Source organism: Diuraphis noxia, unplaced genomic scaffold, assembly GCF_037042655.1.
Source record: "Diuraphis noxia isolate RWA-SAM2 unplaced genomic scaffold, SU_Dnox_SAM2 contig0002, whole genome shotgun sequence".
Classification (NCBI taxonomy): domain Eukaryota; kingdom Metazoa; phylum Arthropoda; class Insecta; order Hemiptera; family Aphididae; genus Diuraphis; species Diuraphis noxia.
In genome coordinates this window covers 60,357,673-60,373,834 of record NW_028301712.1, presented here as the reverse complement: position 1 = coordinate 60,373,834, position 16,162 = coordinate 60,357,673, and the positions used below count along the sequence as shown (strand labels likewise).

Genomic DNA, 16,162 nt, shown 5'->3' with positions numbered 1-16,162 from the left:
TTTTAGTGCAATACACATGCATATGTTATATTATGTATACGGTTACGGTCGTCGGCACCACTCCTCACCATGCATTTTTGGCACCTAAGCCAATACGTTATACCGGGCAAGAGGTCAATTTTCACTCTTGTTTTCATCCCGTCGCCAATTAATTGTTTATAATCGTTTTCAGTGAAATGCTAAATCTTCATTTCTGATAACGGATTGTTTTATTATTATTATTATTATTATTAAACTGTAGTCGCGAATGCAAATGCATTTTCAAATTATTATTAATAATATTAAATTAGCAAAACTGAAAAATGCTACAATTTTGATAGTTGCTTATTCTTATTTAATTATATTATTACCTGTCTCGAATCGGTCAAAAATTGGGAAGTGCTAATCGGATTCATTTGAATTCTAAACATATAATATAATATGTTGTATTATACACTTTTCTAATTATAATAGTACCTATAGTTAAATTTTTTTTTTTATAATTCAAACTTTTTTTATTACCTACCTAACTCTTAAAACAAATTATATATACGTAGATGTCAAAGATGAAAATGAATATCCTATTTTTAAATTTCATAACTGAATAATTAATTGTATTATATAATTTTTACGGTCATTGTATTTTGATACAAAATAATAGAATGTAAAGATTTTTTTTCATTATTATTGGATTCAATATTACCAATGGGTAATCCCTTTGCCAACATGCTATTGCCTGTCAAGTCATATAGTAATTAGTTATGGTTATATTGCATCATGCATATTTATAAGATTATAAAATATTTTGAATTATTTATTTCAAATGTATTTGCTTGGTTGAAATTTACGTTCCACCACTAATATTTACAATACGCAGGCACATAAATTATATTATTTAAAAATAATTTCAAAAAGTGTCAAGATATATATTAAGTAGTTCATTAAAAAATATAATAACTTATTCGGAATTGAATTGACAATAACAAATGCAATATGATTAGAAAAAACATGTTTTTTTCAATGTTCTTTACAAAATATTTCTGTTTTATAAGAGTATTATTAATAAATATATTATTTTGAAGAATATAATATATTAGTCATAAAAAAAAAAAAAATAATAAATATAAATATTTTAATTGATATGCGATATATTACAATGATTATAACTTAATATGATTAATTAATGGTGAAGAATTTTTTTCATACATCTAAACATACATTTTTGGAAAGGACAATCGTAATTATTTCAGATATTATGTTATATTGATTGAACAAAATGTTATTTTTTATTTTACAATGTAACAAGAACATAAATACATAATTTAATAATTAAAGTGGCCTATTTACAATCAGCCAGACTGTAACGAATTTTTTGAGGTTTTTCACGTACGGTAACTATTGTTCATAAAAATTGACTTATTATGCGTTTCTATTGTATGGCCTAGAGGCATTTCAATCTGGCGCCTATTTTAAACTGAAGACTGAATATACTATATAATATAATTTTCCAAAAGTATATCATAATAATAAATAAGTCTGACTTGATTAAATAACAATATTTAACGCTAACTAACTTTGATCTAGAAGATGTTTAGATGAAAAATAGTTTAATACGTATTTTAAGTAAGTATTTAATTTTTTTCAAATAAGTACTGCGTCAGAATAAATAAGATAATTTACATAAAGTGAATTTAACTCTCTTTAATTTTTGCATCTATGAGTTATATTATTAAACACCTATATTGACGTTGTTGGATTCCAGATAAGGTATTTTGGTTGAAGTGACGGCAGCTGTTTCAATTTTAACGACAGGGTTTTCAATTTTGGGAACAGGTTCTTTAATTTCGACGACAGGATTTTCAATTTTTACGATAGGGTTTTCAATTTCGGGGACAGGTTTTTCAATATTGGTGATATTTGTTTCGATTTTATTGATTGGTATTTTAGTATCAGTGACTGCAGGAGTTTCTATTTTTTTAGCTGGAATAAGGGTTTCAGCTTGTTCAGATACTGGTTTAACCAAAGAGATATCTGATACTGCAAACGGCACATTCAGATTATTTTTCTGAGCGATAAGCTTTTTATCATTACTGTATTGACCTACGCTTCTGCGTTCCTTCAACATGTAATCGGAACTATCTTCTTCTGGTTGATCGTAATTGACATTGGGGTTGACATCTTCACCGTATTGAATATCTCCTCTCAACGGTGTACGGGAAACTTCGACGTTGGAATTCACTGTTGTGGGTTCTAAGTTTTGGTCCAAATTATATTCTGGTTGTGTTTGATCTACTTGATTAATCGGTTGAATACTGGAATCAGCAGGATACACAACGATCGGTTCCATGGTTGACGTAGAGTATGCACCATCGTTGCCAGGAATTACAATTTCTGGCTGTGATTCTGGGTCGGTTGACGCAGAGATATAATAAGATATAGGATTTTGATAAATGGGATTTGTATCGTCATATGTATAATGATTCCACTGTTCATCTTGATTTGGTTTGACCGGATACACTGGTTGGGCCGAATCAATCTTGATATAATTGATCACTTTTGTTAAATCATTGTTAATTTTTTGGTTTTGGTATTCGGGTGTGTTATATGGTGTGTTTTCAAGAGTAAACTGATTTTCGTTCAATGTATCGGGGAATTTCGGACTTGGTGCGTAATAATAGTTTTGGTTATAGCAAATTTTATGAGATAGAGGTGGTGGACAGTTATTAAGCCATAGTGGATAGTAAAAGTCTGAGTAGTAGATTGGTTGTTGTTGCAAAGGCATTTGATTTTGAGTGGGAATAGTAATAATTGGTTCTTGAGATTCGATACCATATTTTACTTGTACGTCAGGCGTATTACTTTCGGGTTTTACAGTAGTGGAGTATTGTGCTGGAGGAGTATTGTGTGTGGAAGTGAATGATTGTACAGTTGTGGTATATTGGTGTGCTGTGGTAACAGGTTGTATAGTGGTGATGTGTTGTACAGTAGCGGGTTTTCCTGTAGTAATAGATGACAAAGTGGTGATTGGATTTCCGGAAGTAAATTCAACATTATTCTTGTTTTCTTCAATCATTTCTTCGATCGGTATGACTAAACGATTCTTAAATTTTAACTTCGATTTGATTATGTTGATTTTATTAATAATTTGATCTTTGATTGAAGGTTTACCAACTTTTAAATACGTTTCTGTTGGGTTTTCACTTGTGTTTTCACCCAATAACCATTGTGTGTTTAAATCTTTTTCATATTCATTTTTTTGTTCTTCTGGACTTAATTTAGGATTTTCTTCAAAATTTCCTCCGGAATTGACTTCAGCATTTCCTTCACAGTTCACATCGGAATTAATTTCTGGATTTACAGCGATGTCATCATTATGATTTCCATTTTGAATTTGTCCAACGTTTCCAACTTCTATCAAAATAGGTTTTTGATCTACTAAAAACACTTGACGGTTCCACTCAATAACTGCATCATTAATTTCGTCATCTTCGACCGATTCACATGTATATGCTGGGTATATTTTTTCTTCCAAAATTGGCTGTTCAGTAGTTGATGATAAATGTTTTGATATTAAAGACTTTAAAAACTTTAAAGGTTTTATACTTGGAGCACTCTGTGTTTCATATAAAATGAACGTTAGAAGTATTAGTAATCGCATTGAGTTCATCCTGAAATAAAAAAAACTAATTTTTAAAATCAATATCTAAAAAAAAAAAACATATTTTATATTGTTAAATTTATTTAATTAATTCATGATACAATAATACTTAGTAAATGGATAGAATTCATTTTATTTTTTAAAACATTTAGATTGTATAGACTTTTATTTTTATTGATATTAATTCTGTTTCCATAACTAAATTATTACCCAAGAGTTATACATTTTTAAATTTTTGTTTTCCATATTTATTGCATAATTTAACTTAGTTTATTATGAAGATAAATTAATATGTAAATACTAATAATATACATGCTTTATTATCTATATGCGTTATTGAATGGTTTTGGATGTTTTTAGACAAACGCTTTAATAACTCTAAATTCGCATAGGCTCATTAAACAAGGTATACAAGAAGGACTTGACAAAAGACATAACTTTTGTTTCTAATTTTTTTAACTTATAGGCAATTGAATACAGTATAATGTTCTTTTTGCTATACTTACTGAAAAAAAAATTGATATTTAATAATTTTTTTAGAGAAATAAAAATAAAACTAATATTTAAATCTTAATTTTTAATGATTTTTTTTTTCATGGTGAAAACGTTTATTTTAGTCAAGTAACTATTTTTTTAAATACTTATATTCGATAAATTAATTTGAAACTTTATAAATTTTTTCAAAATATTCTTTATGGGAATTTAATGATTTTAGTATATTTCTTTAATTATTTATCATCCATATCCTTGTCATAAATGTTGTAATATTATGTTTAACTAGTATCAATTATTTTTTTTCCAGTTCCAACCTGCAGTTATATGCATAGTAGAATATTGACATCGTGAATGTTTACTACCATATATAATAATAATAATAATTATGAAATTAACTTTGGATGTATGACGAAACTCTTAAGGGATTCATTTATATTTGTATGAGTAAATAATAACAATAAGAATAATTATTAGGAAGCCGTGTACTTAGTTTTAATAACAAGTTTGGGAATGTTTTCTTTTAGTAATAAAGAATTTTTTGTATAGTGTGCATAATATCCATAACATGTGTGAAACTGTAAAGAAGATATTATTACTATTGAAAAAAGTAAAACTCATAGATCGAAAAAGAATGTATACGATAATTCGCATAATAGAAGAAACTATGAGGAAAAATCAAAATAATCAAGTGTTGTTGACTAAAAAACTTAAGAAGTAATCATTAAATTTAGATTTATCACAGATCTAACTGTCTAATTTCCGAATATTTATTTAAAACATTATATCTTAATTTTATATGATGAATGGAAAAAAAAATGTTTTCCAACAATTACAATATAATAAAATATAATATAGGTACAATACAATATAACAAAGTTCAATATTTTGTTGGAAATAATTTTGGTATTACAATAACACTATATTATATGGATGTCTGGACTGATTTTGATGGCCATTGCATGGTTATTATGTCATTGGCTATATTTGTAAGTAGATAATTTAATAATTTGATAATTAATATTTTATTTAACTACCGAGTTCTTAGAAAATGCATATAATTCAACTATTGTCAAATCGTTTCATAATATAAAATACCTAACTTTTTTATTTGATGCAGTTTTAAGTGTTATAGACGTATGGTAAATATGAAAATATTTATTTCACGTAACATGCTTAGCAAATGTAACATAAATAATTTACTACAATTATTATAAGACTAAAATAGTAAAATCACTTAAAATATTGAATGTATTTTTAATTTATTATTTTAGAGTTATTAGAGAAATGAATATATCGGTTTTTCATTAGGCGATGCATGTGTGTCTTATTTTTATTTTAAGAAAATATAATTATTATTCATAATTATATTATGGAAAAACAGGAATATATTTTAAAAAGAATCAATTTTGTTGTTTTAAGATATAATTACATTTAAATATTGTCATATATTCTATTTTGAAACAAATATTTTATTTTTCAATTAAGACGCATTTAGCGTAAGGCATGGTTAATCAATTTTTCCAAAATATTGCATGTAGTTATCATAATTAATAATACCTTATATTATTATCATAGATATACATATACCTGGTTTGAGGATAAATCGTTATCGTTACGCGATTTCATAAAAATTTAAAACTTAAACGCTCAAAACATTTTTCCTATAATGACGCTTCAAATTTTCTCTATAACTAACTATTTGAAGCAAAACTTATGGAAAACTTAGTGTTGAATTTTATAACCTTAGATATAAATACAAACAATATTATAAATTTTGAACTACAAAATAATTTGCAAATATTCATGGTTATGAGTGTTATGACGAATTTTTGTCAATATTTGAAATTCAAATGCTAATAAAAATTTAATTTAACTTTCTGATCGAACGAGGTACTGAAGTCAAAAATCGAAGCACTTTTACTGCCCCAAAACGTGATGACAGACACAAAAAAAATCATTCATGGTTTTGACAAATTGTTGTCAATATTTGAACTTCAAATGGTAATAAAAAAATATTGTGCCTATGTAATCTTATAATTTTTAATCACTATTAAAATAACTTATGAAGAACTTTGTAGGTATTACATTTTCAAATATTTTGATTGGGCCAAAAAAAATTTATCGACACTTCAAAAAAAAAAATTTCAGAAAAATTGAAAATTTCAGTTGTCTATAAATATCTCAAAAAAAGTCAAAATATTTTTAAAATTAAATCATGTAAAGAAAATGCCAATCTGAATAACTGGTAAAATTTTCAAGTATCTACGACTTATACATTTTGGATAATAACAAATGTTTAAAATCGTTTGAGGATAAACCGTTATCGTTACGCTATTCGTAAAAATTTAAAATTCAAACGCACCTAAAATTGTTCGTATAATGATGCTTCGAGTTTTCTCTATAGCTACTTGAAAGAAAACTTATGGAAAATATAGTGTTGTATTTTTAATCTTTAGTTATAAACACAAAATTTTTTTTTGATATTTCAACTTCAAAATTACTTGCAAATTTTCGAATTTTCGACAGATTTCGTAAAAATTTGAACTATAACGCTTATAAAAAAAAATTGTGACTAACGATTTTTAATTTTTTTAGCTACAATAAGAACAACTCATAAGAAATCTTTTGTTAAATTGTCAAGTTTTTTTGGTCATCCAAAATTTTTTTACCGACATTTCAAAAAAAAATTCTCATAAAAATTGAAAATTTCAGTGTTCTATAAATAACTCAAAAAAAGTTAAAAATTAAGCTGTGTATATATAACATTAACATAAACATTTGTTGAAAATGTCAAGTATTTACAGTGATTAGTTTTTGAATTACAACCATATAAAAAAATCTGTTTGGTCGAAAACTGGTTTTGCGTAAAAATAACCCGTTTTCTGTGTCACTTTTTTTTTTTGTTTTTCTCGATTTTTTTGAAAACTGTTGGAAAATGTTTAATTTTGACCTTTATAATGCACCAAGGATATTCAATTTCCTATTGGAAACCACACCCAAAGTTTGAAATAAGCAATACTTTGACTAGTTATGCTGTGTACAGACACACACAAAAAAAAACACACACATTATTGTAATATCAATACATTCATTACTTCGTTTAGAATCTAATATTGGTAAATAAAGTAATTAAAGTAAGTTAGTAAGCTAATAAGTATAGTTAAATATCAATACAACCTATCGTATTAGGTATTAATAGAAGAAAAAAAGTATAAAACATCTTTAGAAATATAAATTGACAGCCTTACCCTTCTCAGTGATTTTTGGTACAATGATAATATAATTATAATAATATATCAACTCAAATTAAACAAATTTATCACAGTGTCCTCCTTAATATGAAGGTACCTATATAAGGTATCAACAATTCATTATTTTAAATATACTTAAAGGCATTTTTTTAAATTTCTTAAACCTGTTTGTATTATTTATCGAGTATCTTATGGTGAAACAAACTTTTTTTTCTAAAGAGAGCCTCTTTTTTACATTAAATTATTTATTGGATAATAAAAAACAAAATTCAATGTATCTTATTTAAAATTTGTATAAGTAGTTTCAGTAATTATTAAAATGTTTGTCTCAGGATAATAGTCTTTAACATGGTTTCACAGAAGTATAAAATATACATCATATTGAAACTAATATTTATTATATTTGGACAATTTTTACAAATTTTTAATATTGATATATTAATATTAATTACTAAAATTTTAATATCACAATCGCCTCCATACCTCACAAACTCATAACCATGGGATATTGACCTGTTATCCTTATAACACAAAGTTAAATAATTCAAAAACTACTGATACGTTAAATTGATGAAATTTTTTAGAAACACTATTCACTGAATAATGTACAGTTGAAAAGGGGGATTCTCATTGGGAAAAACATAAATCTTTATCCCAACCACAGAACACTCCTTAAGTAATACAAAAAATATCAATAATTTGTAAGTAATAATGGATAATAAGTATAATATTTGAAAATTTCAAAAATTAGATTTTAAAAACTACACAATTGAAGAAAAAGGGGGGTGATTGTGCTTGGTGAATCACATTGTATACACAAACATGAAATACAAATTTAATGAAAACTATTTTATTAATTGTAGGTATAAAATAAAATTTAAACGTGTTATATGAGTATTTGAAAGTTCTTAAACCAGCCTTATTTTTGTTCTATTATTTTAAATTACTGATTGTACACCATTATTATGTAAAAGTTATTAGTTTTGAATTCAACAGAAAACCTTTTAATTAAAAATATTATAGTTATAAATAATAATTAACTTAATTAAGTAATTTTTGTTGTGAAATTAATAATTAAATGGGCGTTTATTATGTTATACTATGTTACAATGTTACATACATAACATAGTATCTAAACGCTAATTAATATAATAATAAATAAATGGAAATATTATTATTTAGTATATATTTAATATATTTAACTAACCAAAAAATATACCTATTATAGTTTCAATATGGTTTTGTGTTTTAGTTTAATCATATTTTAAATGTCTTATTCCTTGTCCTGTTTCTTTTTCTTGGAAAGAAAATCTATTAAAATGTCACAAAATCATATTATATAAATTATAAGGAAAAGAAGTAAGTTTTTATATTTTCCAGTGACAATTACACACATTTAGAGAATCAAAATAGTTTTTAAATTTTAAACTATAATAAAAATAAAAATAAAACCTATCAGTTATAACCTGAGATCCTTAGTACTCAATTTTAACAATATTTTTCAATTTGGTGTTACTGTTTTTCTAGATTTCCAAAAAAGACGGTAATAACTGAATCTTATTCCATATAAGGTCTTTGATTGATTTATGCAATAATCAGCTTATTTGGAAATCCTTAAAAGCAGTAATAATAAATTGAAAAAAAATTGTTTAAATTGAGATTTAGAGGAGTCAGGTTGTAATTGATATGTTTTATTTCTATCGTAGTTTTAAGATTTAAAAATTATTTTAATTTTCTGAATGTTTGTTGTTAAATGATCAAATGAAAAATAAAATTCGTGAAATTGAGTTATTTTCCATTATTACAACTGGCCGTTGTTGCTAACTCACAGATGGGTGACCATCCTGGTTTTTAGCAACAAATCCTTGGCATACGTGCAAAAAGTGTTCCAATCAACCATTCCCCCTACACAGTACCAGGCTAAAGACCTTAATAGTTAAAGTCTAAATTCTAATAATCAAAAAAAAATTTTATAATGATAAAAATTAACCTAAAAATTGTAAAAACCTATACGTCCAATAGGACGTATTGTTTATAAGTTGTACAAATTAGGTATATATTAGTATATTTTAATGATATTTTTTAATATTTTCCTATTTTATAAGATATTAATATACTGTTGCAAATTATATTTGTTTTTTAAATTATGTTAGGCACTTAAATAACAAAACATATAGCAAAATCAAAAAAGAGTACAATAAAATAAAATTAAGTCAAGCCACATATAAATATAATAAGACAAGTAGCTAGGTTTTATTTTTCTAAATTAATATTTTATATATATATGTATATATATTATACATATAATGCATATTTATGTGAAAAAAGAAGTTATAAATTCTTTCTTAGATTAATTGTATAGTTATTAATAAATAATAATTGTTGTAAGATATTTTTATTTTAACATTTTTTATACCTTAAATAACATGTTTATTATGCTTAATAATAATTTAAGCGTAGTTAAATGTTCTTAGTTTATCATTTACCGCTGTATACTTTTCGTTTGTACATTTTGGATGAAAATAAAAATAATAATAAATTTGGTTGCGTAAGAGAAAAAGGGGACGGAAAAGAAGATGCTGTCTTTTATTCTCCTAGTTATAATTTTTCATCATTCTCATAGTCGTATTCTTCAACAAAAATACTGAAAAAGAAATCAATTTATTCGAACTCCAGGTTTAATATGTTTATTATGTTATTAATAATATATTATTTTCTTCACCTAATATGTACTTTAGAAATTAAAAGATTAACATTTGAACACTAATTTACTTCTTTAAATTATGTTTATCAAACTTTCCATAAAATCTTAATGTTTAATTTCTTTGGGTTATGATAGGTATAGTGCTTTTAGTTTTAGACGTTTATATTTACCATCGTATTATTATATTCATTATGATAGTCAATATATTTTGGATATATTTACTTTTATAGGTATTTTATTTTTATCAGCACTTAAAATCTAAAACATCGTAACATCGTAACATCGTATAAACATTAAACACTTAATTAAGCACCAGTCTACCCAGAAGCCTGAATGCCTGATTGAATTGCTTTTCAAATGCGATAATTATATTATTGATTACAATTTTATAACAATACCCTATAATAATGTCTTGCATTGGAATTTTAGATTTTTTTTAACGCGAATAATTTTTAAATACACTGACAGGAGTTTTTTTGTATATTTATTGATACTATTCAATGTAGGTACTTCTATTGTGTTGAAGGGGCATTTGAGAACTATATGTATAACATTAGCTTCACAGTTATCTAAATAATTATACATACAAAATAATATATATATTCATTCTTACTTATAGAATTGAAATATTAACTTAATAATTCAAGTATTTTATTGACACAAAATATATTTCTGTAGGATGTAAGATAATTTAGATTTTTACTTTCAGTGTTAGATTTTAACAATTAGATTATATTTTAGTTATTTTCTAAATGTATTCAAATAAAATATTTTAACTTTTAAGTATATCCATATTTTGCAAATGTAAACTGTAAAATATTTAAATACACGTCTATAAGTTGCGATTTCACAATACTTTTGTAAATAATAAAACATTAATTAGATACGTATGGGTACTGAGTTTGGATCATGCATTTTTTGGTTCAAAAACAATTAAACTCAGAATTAATAATATTTATAGCAGTCATGTATTTTTTTAAAAAATGATCGTAGTTTTGTGTTTGTTTTTAATTCAAGGTTTGAATAATAAGGGGTAAAGGTGTATTGATATAACATAATATACAATATACATTATACGTCATACTATTTTAACGTCATGTGATATTATTATTTGTTGTTTAATAACTTGTACATTTCTCAAAAGTTTGTTATATTTTATAATTTTAACAGATTAAAGTACTTCAATTGATGAAAAAACTTTATTCCTATTTCAAACTAAACAATTACCTTATTATAACTTTAATAATAAATAAATAAATATTTATTAAAATTCATTCTGTATTGGGAGAATTTTGAAAAAATTGTTTAAGGTAGAATAATAACCATTTGTTAAATCTATTGCATACTAAGATTATCTTTATTTTAGTATTTATGAATTTAAAATTATTGCCATTTCATTTTTTTCAAAAAGTTTTCTATGTATTCAGCCATTTATTATTGAGCTAATATAAATTATAAAAATAACTTAAATATAGTGTAGTTATTTTTTATATCGAGGAAAAATTTAAAATTCGAAATGCACAGTTATAACTAATTAATGTGAAAATAAAAATAAAAAAAAGAATAAAAATGTAATAAATGTTAGTCGATAGTAATATATTAAACGAAATTATTTATGACATTTGGATAAAAGTTTAATCGAATAAATGTACGTGTAAAGTGATATTAAATAGTTCTATAATAGTAAAATAAATATTAATAAAACAATAACTGCAGATTTACAACACTATAAATTATAAAACAAAATAATAATTTACTTACTTGAAGAATAAAATCAATATTCCTGGACAAGTGGTATTCCAATGTGCTGTGGACTGGAACTGATCGACTTATACACTGTTATTGAGATATCATTTGCCATCAGGTATATTTATACATTTATATACGGCTTAATGATGAATAGCATACAGACAATTAAATTCACATTTAATGGACGATAGTTTAATGGTGAATCCACATTCCTGGGTCGAATCGCACAAATGTCTATGCGTGATTGGCAACCGTTGTTTGGCAGGTAGATACCCATATTATGGTATGTAGGTATGTAGTTAGTTGGTACCTACTAGATGTATTATTATATTAACGTTTTACAATAAATAATAATGTGAAATTAATTATGTAGAATTCAAAAGAACAGATTCGGTATTGATTTACCATTCAAACTGCGGTAAATATATCTTTTGTTCCTAATAATAAGTAGAGGTACTCTTACTTATTATCATATGAATAGATAGATACCTACTTAATACATATTCCTGTATTTCGAAATCAAAAAATTATTTCAAAGTTTAAATTATATATTTTTTTGATTTGTATAATTTAATCTATATCAATATAATAATACATAAACTGGGCTGCTCAGTTTTCCTATTTTCCTGTGTAAAATGTTAACGTTATATACTTCAGTCATAAATGAAAACGCTGTAGGTCATCGGAGAACGTTTTGAGAAAAACGCATTTTTTTATTTTGTATTTTCATAAAATTATAACACCTTGTACATTCTAATTATTTAAATGAGATATATGTTTCCTAAGTAATTTTGCCCAAAGGATGTAATGAAACAGTAATAAATATGATTACCTAGATTAATTTTTAACAAGCTATTTTACTTTTCACGTTGTACCTTAGTATTGGTATAAATTTTTGATACTTTATTCAAAAGCAAGAATGCCATAACTCGTAAGTAACAATGCCGTATCTTCATCAATACTTACTACGTTAATGTTTAGTATAGTGATTTAACGACGTTATTACGTAGTATCCACGAATTTTTCTATGATTTTAAAATTTTTTAGTTACCAATTTGATTATTTATTGTATTATATGTTTGGAGTAATATTTCAGACACATATTCATCTACACAAGTCAAATTTCACAATTTTTTTTTTTAAATACCTTATTCTTATATTTTTGGGGGACTTAAAGCCTTTTTGCTTATGACGGCAGTATAGGTAACTCTGTAAGCCTTTATAAACGTATAAGGCATTTTTACGTTTGAAAAAATACTAAATATATTGGTGGAGGTTTAGATTTATTTAATAATTATGATTGTCTTTTATTTAATTATTGATTTTTGGATTTAGTTTAAGAAGATGGCAACGCATCATTTGTTTTCTCTCTAACTCACGCGCAACATATCAAGTTTATATATAGTAGAACCAACCTTGTGTTGTCACTTTTATTATTAGAGTAAATTCACTTATTATCGACTTTAAACTAAGACTTCTAACATGCGTTGGCTTATTTGTCTTATTTTAATTGTTTATACTATTTGCAGTGATTTTAAAATTGTTACAATTCAATCGCTTATAAAATGCATACAAATTAAAAAGATCATAAAATAACCAATGCAGAGATACAGGTAGGTAATGTTTTTAATTTTAATTTTGATAATTTATAATTTTGCTCTAATATTAAAAGTAACAATATGAGGTTAGTTATGATGAACATAAATTTGCTGTGTTGCGCGAGGGTCAGAAGGAGAAAACAAATAGTGCGCTGACATTATCTAAATGAGAATAATTTATATATTTTACTGTACTAAAATATGACATGTTGACAGTAATCATATAACATAATCATAACATTTAAACAAGTACAATTAAAAATTCCATAAAATCGTGTTAATTTATTTATAGTGTGACGACTGACAATTAAAGGATTATATACGTTTATTGACGATAATACGTGGAATTATTTTTTTAATATTAAATTTTTCAAGTCATTTACATGATTATTGGTATATTTTGGAAATATAATTGCTAGTATAAAATATTAATCCATACATTAACAATATAATTGTAATATAATTTAAATAGTTAATATTATAACAATTATTTTGGTAGACAATAAATTTTAAAAAAAGCATTAAGTTTCCTTTTATTTCATGTCTGCTTTTTTTTACTACTAGAATTATTTTTTGGTCATGCAAATCACTATTATTATTTAAAACTCGGTCAGTTTTCGCTTGGGCAGCCATCATGACCAGTATTTTTCTTCATTACGTTTAAAGACGTTTTATCAAACAATTAAATTAACTCTTGACATGTCATCGTTAAATGCCACACATGTTACTCAATTGCATTATTTGTATTTAAATTACACTATGTAAATATTATTCGATTATGTATACATAACATCACTTCAAAATTGAACAATAACGTAATTAATACATTTAAACATTTCGAAAATATTTAAGACAAATTAAGAATTACTAGTTCATATATTTTTATTACAATGTCATAGCTATAATAGCTTTTGAAACCACTTGGCATTAGCACAATAGTGTATTTTAAAATATAAGTAGTTATATTATACATAAAATATATATACCAACCATTAGATTCTTTTTTTTTTATTCTACTGTATTTTATACTATTTGCAGGAAAATTATATAAATAATTATATGAGATAAATAAATGCGATGTAGTCATGCAGCCATATCAGTACTGTTTTACAACACATCGAACCAAGTTATTTTGACACTTTATGGAAATTTAATGTTTAAATCTTAATTACATATTTTCAGTAATAACTGCGTGTTATTACATATATTACACATATTTCAAACACATATTGCAATATTTCTGAAAATAATCTTCAATTTAAATTGGACATAGATCATAAAGTCATGCAATTAATGTAAAGTAGTTTATAACGCAATAGGTTGTAAAGTATTTCGATTTTCGAATAATTAATTAATCATTTTGATTACTAGTACCAGATCAGATATGTTTTATTTCCTAACATAATCTTTGCAACAGTTACGGAAAGTTAACTTTTATTTTTATATTTTACTTTTGCTATTATATATACTATATATAAATATATATTTTTGAAACTGAAGACATGTAATTATAAGCTATAATAACATAAATTTAATACAAATTAATTGTAACAATTTTATTATTATAATTTATAATTAATTATGGTGGCTTGGTGAGGCGCGGTCGTACGCTCAATCTGTGGAAACGCACTGAGCGTACGTACCAGCCGCAGTTGCTAGCTCCCGGATGGGTGACCACCCGGGATTTTCAGCAACATATCCTTGCCACACATACACAAACACGTGTTACAACCCTACCCACTTAAAAACCTACAAACAAATATACAAAAATAACCCCTACCGCACCACCCTATACCCAATGGCTTATGTTGCCGCGGGTTCTCCTTACAAAAAAAAAAAAATTAATTATGACTATGCAAATGTATCGGGTAGCAAACGCTGAACCTGTAACTTTTCCACTATAGGTAATATTATGGCGATCAATGCCATATGAAATTTTTCCCATTATTTTCAATAAATAAAATTTTAATGAGCTCACATTTTATGTCTCTTATGAGTTCATTAGTCATGACTGGACTTGACTTATAGGTAGGTACTCATTATTTAATCATGTATTGTATACTAATTTAAAAATGTTAACAATGAATTATTTATCACAGGATTTACAGAAACTCAGAATTTTTAATGAATTCGGTCATTTAAATTTTTTAGACAAGTGTTTGAGCTTATGATTAATTAATGAATCGCAATCTGTATAGAGACAAAATTAATAAAAACAGTTTTGTGTATATGCAATTTGATATAGTTTAATTAAAAATAACTGTAAAGTAGTAATATGATACGTTGTAAATAGTTTTTATTTAGATAAAACCCAAAAAGTAAAATAATGATTTATAATGTTTATAATAATATAATAACATTTCTACAAAGAACTAAACTTTATAACCTTATATAATTATATTGTCTTTTTTTTCGTTTTCTAGTATATGAAAATCTTGTATTAATTAAAATAAATTGAGCAGGATTCATTAATTTACATTATATACCAATAACTTTGATTCATGCATTAGTTAAAAGTGGTTTCAAATTCGGGTTAGTTGTTTAGACATATAAGTCTAACAGATAAAATTTAAAAAGTGCAACGACGTTCTTTTGTAAAAATGATTATACTATTAATTTGTCTGATATTCCAATTTCTAAGGCGCAAAGTTATTATATAAAGACATTATTGAAATCTAAACGAAAATGCATGGATATTTTTTTTTGTATAACTTGATTGATTTTTGAC

At 24.9% G+C, this 16,162-nt stretch overlaps 1 protein-coding gene across 1 annotated transcript; it reads right to left on the bottom strand.

The window, feature by feature from the left end:
- Window positions 1-881: 881 nt before the first annotated feature.
- LOC107164780 (uncharacterized) lies at window positions 882-11,930 on the bottom strand. Its single transcript, XM_089221135.1, has 2 exons — window positions 11,849-11,930; window positions 882-3,647 (listed from the first exon to the last, which is right to left on the bottom strand). Exon 2 carries the CDS (start codon window positions 3,644-3,646, stop codon window positions 1,709-1,711), a length of 1,938 nt encoding a protein of 645 aa, XP_089077261.1. The 5' UTR covers window position 3,647; window positions 11,849-11,930; the 3' UTR covers window positions 882-1,708.
- Between the last annotated feature and the right edge of the window lie 4,232 nt (window positions 11,931-16,162).